The 12,500-nt window shown below is 43.1% G+C and overlaps 1 protein-coding gene across 1 annotated transcript; it reads left to right on the top strand.

The window, feature by feature from the left end:
• The first annotated feature begins 5,008 nt into the window (after window positions 1-5,008).
• LOC137192222 (chymotrypsin A-like) lies at window positions 5,009-9,874 on the top strand. Its single transcript, XM_067602755.1, has 7 exons — window positions 5,009-5,075; window positions 5,744-5,847; window positions 5,976-6,052; window positions 6,327-6,405; window positions 6,486-6,666; window positions 9,129-9,256; window positions 9,377-9,874. The coding sequence occupies exons 1-7, from the start codon at window positions 5,024-5,026 to the stop codon at window positions 9,536-9,538; spliced, it is 783 nt and encodes a 260-aa protein (XP_067458856.1). The 5' UTR covers window positions 5,009-5,023; the 3' UTR covers window positions 9,539-9,874.
• Window positions 9,875-12,500: the final 2,626 nt, after the last annotated feature.

Genomic DNA, 12,500 nt, shown 5'->3' with positions numbered 1-12,500 from the left:
CCTCACAGAGGTATATGGACAGAGTAACACGTGATGAGAGAGGAAACAGGAATAAAGTAGACGACCACGCCAGCAGTTGAAATCAAACATGGGACAAATACAATAAAATTAATTCATTAATTAAAAAACAGACACATATACAATTTAAAAGGGTCAATTATTCAGCAAGGCGTGTGAAGCTGGTTAAACACGCCGTGTCACAGCAGCACTCTGTGGCCTGACCCAGAATCTGGATTCAACCTTTGAAGACAGTTGAATGAAAAGTTTGACTGGACCATCTGTCAGCCGCCTGCAGCCGCTCCGTCAACACACAGGGTTTGTTCTCTTTATTGACATCACCTGTTTGAACAGCTTTTACCTTCAGCATCGTCAGTTCAGCCTCAGCAGAAAAGCCACAGGAAGCTGTTTCACAACTGAAACGTCTTTCACAAGTTAAAGCGATCAGCAGCTTCTCACAGGTGAGGTTTGTTAAATGAGGAACTTTATACAAGTGTCGCCACATTTCAAAATGCCACAAGGTGTCCCAACGGCTGCCTTCATGTGAATTTTACACACATTTAAAGTCCAGAAGACATGAAAGCTGCTGCTGAACACTTTATCAACCTCACAACAAGCAGCCACTTTATTTATTTGATACTATTTCATCCTGATCCTCGTCTCTTCTAAACCAAAACTCTTCAGGGTTTAATGTCAAACTGTCACATTACTGGAACACATTTACAGAAGCAGACATTTTATTCTTCTTGTAATTCTTTTTTTAAAATCTGACTTGACCTTCTGTTACAAAACAGCAGCTGTTGTCACTGTGATACTGCAACCTCACAACAAACTAAATCTATTCATTTCAATAGAATTGCTGCAGTCAGGGTGAAGTAAAACAAAGAAAGACCAAAAAGAGACACAATATAAAGATCATATATAAAATAGAGAGAAAGAACACTGCTCAAAGGCAGGTGTAAAGAGGTGGGTCTTCTGCTGCTTTTTAAAGGTGTCCACAGATCTGAAGTCTAAAGGCCAACACACATCAGGTGCATCAATGTACAGTACAGACAGGAAGTCAGACTTTACAAGCTCTTTTCTAGACACAAGTAGGCTACTGGTGGCATCCTGAGGATTAATATCTGCAGTTAGAAAACACTGCAAGTTTGCCAACAACCTGAGCGACCCTGAGACGCCATCTGAAGACATGTTTTAATATCAGAGAGATGAAGATCCACTGAAAGCAGCTCTCTCGCAAATTCAGGGGGTGGAGAAAATGACGGTGCACCGGGGAAATAGGGAGTAATAGCGTTAATGAAACGGATGTCCGATTATTAATGTGGTGGGGGGCATGAGAGGACGAGGAGGTGAAGTGTGCGTGCTACCTGGACTGGGAAGCGGGTGCTACATCTGCAATGAGGACAGCGTTTCAGGTTGGAAGGTCTGCACAAATGTGCAGGAGCGAGGTGGCTCAGGTCGAGGAAGAACACCCGAGCATCCTACGGTGCTTTGTCCCAGTCGTGGAGTCACGAGCCACCCAGTCTGCACTGGCCACAAGAGGAGGAGACACAGCAGTGACAGGAGGGGCCAGAGCTGGAGTGGGACTGCAGGGGCATAACCAGGATGGACCGGAGCTTCATCCATCAGGGATATGAAGCAGTTACAGAGAGTTAAAGGAGGTGGTGGAGAAACTTTCCCCATAACCAAATTCCTCCTTCACTGTGATGAACAACTTCAGCCTAGGATGGCTGGGATGGCATGGGAGTGAAGCGGTGCGATTCACATGCCGACCTCCGGATCAGCTGGCGGCTCCAGTGTCCGGTACCCCCACAACCAGCTCTCGTTCGGTGGAATGGCCCCTCACTTCGGCCGCAGGACTCTCCAGTGCTGGTGTGCATCAAAGGCAGCCAGGGAAGGGTGGCTGCAGAGGCTGAGACCAGTTGTGATCAGGGAGGAAGATGATTGGGCCACCTGGGTGATAAGGCTAGATGATGACAAATATGCTTTGCCTGGGCAGCAGCAGATCAGCTGATCCTTTTTTCGAAGTTCTGTCTTCAGGTGGTGGATATCCTCCTTCAACTGTGAATATAGATGATTGCAGTCCCCACACGCAGCCATTATAGCTGAATTTGCATGCACATCCAACAAGCTCCTAACTGTCAGACTCGGGGAAGCAGGAGTGGACCCAAACGCAGAGGCCGGAATGCAGATATGATGAAAAACTCCTTAATTGTGGATGGTCATGGACAGGCAGAGCTGAACAGAACTAGTAGAAGAAACAACACAAAACGATCCAACAAGGACTGAACAGAAAACCAGAACTTAAAGAAACTGAACTAACAAGGAGATGAGGTGCAGGTGGGGAGATGGGTGGAGAACTCGAGAGGGGAATGAACATACAGGGAGCTGATTGGCTGAGAACACACAGGGAGCGGGGCAGGGCTGACGAGGCTAACCCAAATGCAGGGCAGGTGTGGAGGAGTACATGAACACACAAGGGAAACAGAACAAAAACCCAAATAACAAACTAAATGCCATCTACACTAACCCATCCAAAACCAACCACAAACACAAACCCAAGCACACAACCCAACAAACTAATGATGCAGTCCTCTAAAACCCACCACCCAAATCATACAAGAAAACCCTTATGAACCGAGGGACTAAACAGACGTGCAAAACCAGGAGACCCCACAGAACACAACATAAGACCAAAAAAACCCCCAAAGTCCAGGCAAGATGTGACACCTAACAACCTTGCCTTCCGATGTACCAAGCGCCAGCTTCTCTCCCTACTAGGACACCTGAATTTTGCCATCCACATCATCCCTCAAGGGTGATCCTTCTTCTCCCACTTACTGTCCCTTTCTGCTGCCGTCCCATCCCTCCACCATTTCATAGTCCTGGGTGACGCCTGTAAAATGGAGCTCAGAATGTGGCCTGACTTCCCTTCCTCTCGGAACAGCATTTCCTTTTTTATGATGACCACATAACTCAGCCCGAAGACATCCAACTGTACACTGATGCGGCTTCCTCCATCAGATTCGGTGGTTACTATGGTGGTAGATGGTTCGCCTCAGATTGGCCAGTGGAACTGTCCTTGCCCTCTGCTCCCTCAGCGCTCGACAATCCATACCCCATAGTCATCACTGGCCTTCTTTGGGACTATGAGTGGTCCAAAAAGTTATCCTCCTCCCCTCAGACAACCACACCGCTGTCAATATCATAAACAGAGGTCGCTCACAATCACTAGACATCATGTAGTTCATCAGCAGTCTGACCCTAATCTCAGCCCAACACCACTTCATCATCCACAATGCCCGTGTTCCAGGCTACAAAAATTCCATCGCTGACTCCCTCTCCCGTTTCTCATTTCAGAAATTCAAATCCTTGGCAGCAGACTGAGGTCTTTATCTGATACTGGTCCCTCCGTTTTTAGCCACAATCTTCACCTGAACCCTCAGCTTCTCTGTCTCGTCACCACGTTGCAACAAGCAATCATAAATAGTCTCACTCCTAAAACTCTTTCACCGTACTATTCAGGTTTATGCTATTTGAAAAACTTCCATACAGTGCACAGTCTACCCTTTCCATCCGTGGACATCATAACATTAACCAGCTTCATCACTTACGCCCACTCGGTTCTCAGAATCAGAACATTTGCTATTCAAGTATACCTGAGTGGTATAAACTTCTTCATCAAACTGTTTTCCAGAGCTCCAGCCCCCTCCATTTCGCACCCCCACATCAACATGGTAATCAAAAGCTTAAGAAAGGCAGAACCTCAGCTTGCACTGAAACATTTACCCGTGACAGCAGACCTCCTCACCCGTTGTATCCAAACTGTCCATGAAGGATATTTATCCCCATCCATTGACTCAACCCTCAAATCTATGTTCCTCCTAGCATTCTTCTGTTTACGGTGATCAGAATTCACCACCACTGCATCTAATTACGACCCATCACGGCACGCCTCTCTGACATTTCTCTCCACTCCCCAGATATCCTCAGATTTAACCTCAAACAAAGCAAAACCAACCAGCTTGGCCTTTCTCATCCCATTTTTCTCTTCCTTTTAAGCTCTCATCTGAGCCCTTTCAAACTCATTTAAATTTACATAAACCAGAGACTAGCCCACCATGCTTCTCCTCAAGATACCACTCTTCACCATAGAGTAACTATGCACTTCTGGTTCCACCACCATGCACAATTCCAAGTGCATGAGGCATCTTCTGCATAGTGCAGAATGAATGCTTCATTATGTCCCCAGAAACTCAACCACATGTACCCATCATGTCTTACGGTGCAAAGACTGGCAATGTGAGGTTTATATTAAACACTGACATGGCTGTGGCACAAGCCATTTATTTTAGAATATGCAGCAGCTCGTAGCTTCGCCTAAATAACACCAAGCTGAAACAGAGTAGGATCCCAACAAAAATACCAAAAGTACAAAAATACAAAAAAGACAGTTTTAGTTAACAAGTTTATAAAAACGTTAAACGTTTTATTTATAATGATAGATTACTTCACCACCAGTCTGCTCACTACTGCTGTAAGATGGCTTTAACATCAATAATACTGTCACAATAACTGATCAAACCCAATAATTACAAACTTGATCAGCCACATATCACTACAAGTCCTTCTCAGTGACTCACTTATACATTTGCAAACCACAGACGGCTGCAGTTTGGTGAAAACTTCAATGACACAAAACTACTGTCACACGTTTAACTGTGGAAGTTTTCACAACAGACATCAGAGACTTTTACATAAATATGTTTCACAAGATCCTCCTGCACATCTTCTCAGTTAATTACACAGAACAGTGGTTGCACCATAGAAACACACACACACACACACACACACGCACGCGTGCACACACACACACACACACACACACGCACGCGTGCACACACACACACACACACACACACACACACACACACACACACACACACACACGTCCCTCCTGTCCAATCCTGTCGCTCCTCGTCTGTATAAAGGTTCGTCTCTCAGACGGAGCTTTCATGTTTGAGCCATGGTCTTCCTGTGGATCCTCTCCTGCTTCGCCTTCGCCGGCGCCGCCTACGGTAAGACAGCTGAGGGAGTGAAGCATGCTGGGTAGACTGAGCTGCTTGTTTTTAATTTACAACTATTATATTTATGTATAGATTTAATATTTAGCGGCTCTGGGTGGGCGGCCATCATCTACCGACCGCTTGAGAGGAGAGAGAGAACAATGCAAGTTCCACATAGAGATGTATAGTAATAATAATGGTAATAATCATAATAAGACTAATAATAATAATTGTAGCAGTGGGTGTTGAGCAGCTCTGGAGGCAGAAATACCTGCAGAAAGCAACAGGAGGAGAGAGGAGAGAGACAGCTCACAGCTCCTGGTATTCCCAGGAGGTCTCCCATCCAAGTACTAACCAGGCCCCATCCTGCTCAGCTTCCCACATCACAAGAGATCCCACGTGTGCAGGGTGGTGAGGCCGTAAGACTTTATGAAGATAAAATGATTTTTATAAGTGACTGAAGATAACTGGACACAGTCTGAGATCGATCCGTGTTTATTGGCTGATCACTTTAAAAGTATTGATCTTATTAACAATCGTTTCTTACTGAAAATGTGACTCGAGGTGTTTTGTGTCGTCTGTTCGCAAAGATCAGGAACAAACTTCCTGACTCATGTTGTTGTTAATGATGTCTTTATGATGATGTCATTATGATGATGTCATTATGATGATGTCACCAGGTTGCGGCACTCCCGCCATCCCCCCCGACATCAGCGGTTACTCTGATATCGTGAACGGCAAGGAGGCGAAGCCTCACTCCTGGCCCTGGCAGGTGTCCCTGCAGGTACACACACACACATACACACACACACACACACACACACACACACATACACACACACACACACACACACACACACACACACACACACACACAAATGAGTTGTATTCATGAACATGTGGTTGTTTCAGTTCAGTGGTTCCCACTTCTGCGGAGGCTCCCTCATCAACCAGAACTGGGTGGTAACCGCTGCTCACTGCTCCGTCAGGTAAACACCAACAATCTTTAACCTTTAACCTTTAACCCTCACCTGTCCTGTCAACCAATGTTTAAATGCAACTTTAAACTTTATAAATGTTTAAATAAAGACAGTTTGACAGCTGAACTCAATCTGCTGCTCAGTTAAACCTGCTGTATGATCAGTGTTCCTCTTCTGAATATGAGCTTCAGCCAGCAGCTGACATTAGGCTCCGCCTCCTGTTGCTCAGGTGTTTCTCAGGTGATTTTTTATTGGCTGATTTCACTCACATCTTTTCCTGCAGTCGGTCGACCCGTGTGGTTCTCGGAGCACATGACCTCCGCTCCTCCACCGAGGACGTCCAGGAGATCGGGGTCGGCAAGGTGAGCAACAAGCAGCAGGACTTCATCATGTCTCGTGAGCTCCTGTGTGTTCACCAGCTAATGATGTAATTTCCTGTCAGGTGTTCACACATCCCAACTACAGCAGAACCAGCGCTGACAACGACATCCAGCTCATCAAGCTGGCCAGACCCGCCCAAATAAACAGGCGTGTTTTCCCCGTGTGCGTGGCCGAGACCAGAGACAACTTCCCCCCAGGCACAATGTGCATGACCACCGGCTGGGGCCGGACCAGCGGCAATGGTGACTTTATTATTATCATTATTGTTATGGAATTTTCCATCTTTAGGGGTTACAAATTGGGTTACATCGGGTCAAGCCTGGGCTAGTTACTAATTATACATTTTAAAAGTCTCATTCCTGCTTATTGAGGCCTGATAATAATGGTGCCTTGAGGTCACACTGTAATTCTTAAGTAGAAAGGAGACAATTCTCTCCTCTCCTTGAGACTCCAGAACCCTCTTTGATGTTTTGGGGAAGGCAGAGGCCTCTCTGATAAAGGGTAAATCAGCATTACCTCCTAGACAACAAAGATAGGTGAATGTGTAGCCAGAATGTGCTGACAGTGACCTGAAGTTCCATGCAACGTGACCTGAACTAACACGGGTAAAATGCACTTCCTTGAGTAGAAACTAATGAACCAATTAGAATAATTTTTCATAGTGTAGGCTGATCTGCTTAGGTTAAAGCCTCTGGGCCCTATTTTAACGATCTAAAGTGCATGGTCTGAAGCGCATGGCGCTATGTCATTGAGGGTGAGTCCAAATCCACTTTTGCTATTTTAACGGTGGAAAAATGGTCGCTGCGCCAGGCGCACGGTTCAAAGGGGTTGTCCATAGTCTCCTAATTAATCATGGCTGTGTTTTCAGCGTAACATGCAATAAACCAATCACAGTGTCATCTCCCATTCCCTTTAAGAGCCAGGTGTGCTTGCACCTTGGCGGATTGCTATTATAACGGCGCATTTGCCGAGTAGCAAGAAGGAGCGCTTCTCTGCAGAGGAAACGGATCTGCTCGTGCACAAAGGGAAAGCGCACGATCCATAACGAGCACACTGCTGCTCCTGGACCCTCCCGTGGTCCCAGACCACCAGTTTAAGATCCTGTTCATTCATTTGTTGCAAATTTGTCTTCGTTTGGTTTTTGAAAAGGTTTATTATTTTAATTACAGCTTTGGATTCTTTAAAATCGTTTTGTTCAGTCAGGGAGTATCAGGTCAAATCAGCAGGTTTTAATTGTTGAAAGTATAGAAACTTGATCACTGTAACCTCAAAAATGTTAAAGAATATTTGTTAAATATTGTTCAAAAATTAAAGAATTAATTTTAATCATGTAAAGAATCATCAACACAGTTATCAGGACTTGATGAGCTCTCCAAGGTGCTGATCCTGCTGCTGGCAGCAGCTAGAAGCTGTGCAGATTTATTTCCTTCGTTAGTTTAATCATTGTTTTCACCTCATTTATTTCCTCATGTCATCATGTACTGATGCAGCAGGAAAGTCGATCTGTGTCTGATCCGTTGTTGTCCGTCTGTTTAAATACCTACATGATTACACGATTTGGTCAAATAATTCAACAATTTAATCCATCATTACTGAGATTAGTTAATTCTGATAAATATTATGACTGAGCATTATGACATGTATTTTTTAAAATATATTAATATACACAATAATAATCTTTCACATTGTAATCCTTTTATTTGTTACCTTGTGCATGTTTGTGTGCTGCTGCGTGTCCTGTGTGTGTAACAAGCAGAGTGTATGTGGTGCAGCCGCCTGTGTAGGTGCATATTACTGTCCTGATAACGCTCCTTAAAATAACAGTGAAACACTGCGCCATTGACTTTAGACCAGGTTTTTGTTGGTCAATAGCGCAATCACTCTCTGCTGCCTTAAGATAGCAACACGCCAACAATGCGCCTGACCACACCTTACCAACATGCCCATGGGCGCACTGATGGGCGCACTGATGGACGCACTGATGGGCGCAAGTGCCGTTGCTATTTTAACAACGTGGGCACTGGACGGGGAAATGACAACTGCGTCTGTCTTAAAATAGCAAAGAGACTTGCGCTGCGCGTAGCACCGCTCTGCACCGGGCGTAAGATAGGACCCTGAGAGTCAGACCTTCAGAGGACAGAATGGAAAGAGACAGCATCCAAGTTGTAGAAGACTTCAGTGTTTGCTATTTCAGTTCTCCTTGATCAAGGGCTTCAACAAACATTTTCAGCTTTAAGACATCAAAGGCTCGTGCCTACTTTTCTCCACTGAGGTGCTGACCATCACTCAAAATATCCACATCAATTATGTTTATTATGATTATTATTAGTGCTTTACAGCTGCTGGGGCCTGACCCACTACAACAGTGACTATCATTATTATTATTGGTGACTCACTCCTTTAAATAGAACTAAAGTAGTTGAAGTGACTTTGCTCATCTTCGTTCACCACCTCACCTTTAATTTTGGCTGATCGAGCTGCTTCCCTCTGTTAAGTGCTAAAAAGCTTGAACCCGCAAATTGCCACTTACGGCTATATTTATTATGATTATTATTATTATTATTATTGTCAGTGCCTTATACCTGATTAAATCTTACCTGTACAGCTTCTCAGACCACTAAGGGAGCGTTAACACAGGAAACATGGCATGCTTTGACCACTGGGGGCAGTATAGACATCAGTGTGATGTGTTGATGTGTTGCAGGTAACCTTGCCACCCGGCTGCAGCAGGCAGCCCTCCCCCTGCTGACCAATAGGCGGTGCCGTCGATTCAACGTCCCTATCACCTCCAATATGATCTGTGCCGGAGCCAACGGAATCTCCGGCTGCAACGTGGGTGCTGCACACTAACCACCAACAAGCATATTAGCAACATGTTGGAAGATAGACATGCATGCTACGCATGTTATTTGTTTGTTTGTGTGCTTATTTTGTGTGTGTGTTTGTTTTCAGGGTGACTCTGGAGGTCCTCTGGTCTGTCAGAAGGCTGGTGCCTGGACTCTGGTTGGTGTCACGTCCTTTGTAGGTAAAGGCTGCAATACCATGCTGCCTACTGTGTACGCCCGCGTCACAGCACTGCGCGCCTGGATAGACCAGACCATCGCTGCCAACTGAGAGAGTTTCACTTGCTCAAAATGAAGTTCAGCTAGCTTAGCTTAGCATCAAGACTGGAAGGAGGAGAAAACAGCAAGCTTAGCTTAGCATAAGAGTGGAAGCAGGGGGAAACAGTTAGCTTAGCTTAGCATAAAGACAAACAGACCACATGTCAAAAGTTTATTAAAGTAAGACGTCGCCAGGAAAGTGACTTTATTTTTATTCTACAGAAATCTGAAAGACTTTCTCTGCTGAAGCAATTATAAATAAATAAACCTATAAAAATGTATTTTCTTTGTTTTAACGAGACATTTACAGTTTGTGTTTTCCCTTTAATAAAGCATCAATCTTATTACAGCATCTCTTTCCATCTCTTTACTGATCCCCATGAAGGTTGTTCCACTCCTCTTGAATCAATGATATTAACGATCTAATTTAATCTACAGGTTGTAATATTATCATTTCATCAGTAATAGTTGTTCTCAGCTGGAGTTGAAGTGCAGTTAAATGTGGAATCCTGATCTTTTCTAAACATGTAATCTGAGCTGTCAATCACTCCCAGAATGCACCTGGAGATTCAGTCCAGCTGACTGGATGAGCTGCTGTCTTTCTAGCTGCTGTCTTTCACATTTAATACCACAGTCATAAACTCAATGTGCTTAAAAACAAAAATAAAGGTAAAGATCATACGTGTCAAAACCGTTTAACTTTACATTAACAATACATATATAAAACATGCAACATAAAAACAATAAAAATAAGGAAATGTTAAACATCAACATACAAGACAACAAATATAATTAGAGGGTAAGAAGGAATTACAATAAAGAGAGTAGGATAAGAAGGTATCATTATTATTAAAAAGGAATAACAATAATAATACTGATTCTAAAATGAAGGTTTTGCCCGTTAACCACACACTTTAAACCTAACTAAAGCTTGTGAAAAAAGATGTTTTTAGTCTGCTTTTAAAAGAAGACACGGTTGTAGCAGACCTGAGTTCATGTGGTAGAGAATTCCAGAGAGTAAGATCATAATGACTGAAGGCACCATGAGCTGATTTAGAGTTTATTCTCGGTATAGTGAGGAGACCTTTACTTGATGATCTCAGGCGTCTGTCTGGTGTGTATTCAGTGAGCATGTCAGTGATGTAAGAGGGAGCCAAGCTGTGCATAGTTTAAAAAAAAAAGGAACATTTTTAAATTAAATTCTTTGTCTTACTGGGAGCCAGTGAAGACACGTTAAAATAGGAGTGATGTGTTCACACCTTTTGGTTTTAGTTAATACTCTGTCTGCAGCATTCTGAATAAGCTGGAGTGTATTAAGTTCTTTGCCAGTCCAGCAAAAAGTGCATTACAGTAATCTAGTCCACTGGAAATAAATGCATGAATCAACTTTTCAGAATCTGACTGTGATAGGAAAGCTCTAACTTTAGATATATTTCTAAGATGATAAAAATCAGTCTGAGAGATATTAGATATTTGCTTCTAAAAGTTGAGAGCATCTAAAATCACATCCAAGTTTTTGACATGCTCACAGGGTTTTACCGACAGGGGAGTTAACAAAGAGTGAATCTGGTGCCTCAAAGCCTTCAGACCTGCTAAAAGAATCTCTGTTTTGTTTTCATTTAGCTGTCAATAATTTTTAGCCATCCAATGTTTGACATGAGTAACGCACTGGATGAGATCATTCACTGGGTTAAGGTGGTTGGCAGAAACAGATGTATAACAGTGTGTCGTCAGCATAGGAGTGATATGATATGTTGTATTGTTGAATGATGGACCCAAGTGGGAGCATATACAAATTAAACAGTAGAGGACCAAGAATTGATCCTTGAGGGGCTCCATATGGAATTCTGACTTCATCTGATTCAAAGTTACCAACAGAAACAGAAAAAGATCTACCAGTAAGGTAAGAAGAAAACCAGTTAAGAACAGTGCCTCTAAGACATAAACAGTGTTCAAGGCGCTGAAGAAGAATAACATGATCAACCTTATCGAAAGCTGCACTGAGGTCAAGAAGTACCAGAACAGAAACTTCATGGTTATCTCTGAACTCTGACCAGGGCAGTTTCTGTACTGTGGTCAACTCTAAAACCAGAGCATGTTCTTTTTATTTCCTCTTCATTGGACTCTTCATTGTCTGCAGTTACTACAAGATTCAGCTGCTGGTCTTCTAACTGGTAAAAAAAACATGATCAAATAACACCAGTATTGGCCTCTCTCCTCTGGCCTTCTGTCCATTTTAGGATTGATTTTACAATTTTATTGCTGGCTTTTAAGGTTTTAAATGGGCTGGCACCACCTTATCTAGCAGAACTCCTGTATCATCATACTCCAGTTAGAGCACTGAGGTCAACCAACCAGATGTTCTTGGATGTTCTGAGATTCAGGCACAAGAACAGAGGTGACTGAGCCTTTGTGGTGGCTGCTCCTAATCTCTGGAACAGCTTACCTATTCATGTGAGGACTGCTCAGACCCTAGAAACCTTAAAGTCATTGCTGAAGACCCTCCTCTTCTCACTGCCTTTCAATTCAGGTTGAGCTTGACACTTTAACTTCATCTTCTATTGAGCCAGAATTCTTTAATTATAATTATTATTATTATGTCTATTGTACAGTGTGTACATTGTGTGCTCTTTCATTTCTATTTGTTATTTACTTTTATATTTATTTAGTTTTGCTATTTTAAGCTTGTTCCACACTTTTGTCAGTTCTTTTAAATGTGCTATACAAATAAAGTTTGATTTGACTTGACTTGACATTGACCCCTCACAGAGGTATATGGACAGAGTAACACGTGATGAGAGAGGAAACAGGAATAAAGTAGACGACCACGCCAGCAGTTGAAATCAAACATGGGACAAATACAATAAAATTAATTCATTAATTAACAAACAGACACATATACAATTTAAAAGGATCGATTATTCATTTAACAAACTTGGTAACTCATTTAAAAAGAAAGGAAAAGTAATAATACT

Source organism: Thunnus thynnus, chromosome 11, assembly GCF_963924715.1.
Source record: "Thunnus thynnus chromosome 11, fThuThy2.1, whole genome shotgun sequence".
NCBI lineage: Eukaryota > Metazoa > Chordata > Actinopteri > Scombriformes > Scombridae > Thunnus > Thunnus thynnus.
The sequence above is the reverse complement of the archived record's forward strand: the minus strand, read 5'-3'. Positions and strand labels throughout refer to the sequence as shown.

Excerpts from the sequence above, each read along its gene's own strand:
- LOC137192222 (XM_067602755.1), top strand. The coding sequence starts at position 5,024 with ATGGTCTTCCTGTGGATCCTCTCCTGCTTCGCCTTCGCCGGCGCCGCC. Across the intron at positions 5,848-5,975 it reads CCTGGCAGGTGTCCCTGCAG|TTCAGTGGTTCCCACTTCTG; the intron begins GTACACACACAC and ends TGGTTGTTTCAG. Across the intron at positions 6,053-6,326 it reads GCTGCTCACTGCTCCGTCAG|TCGGTCGACCCGTGTGGTTC; the intron begins GTAAACACCAAC and ends CTTTTCCTGCAG.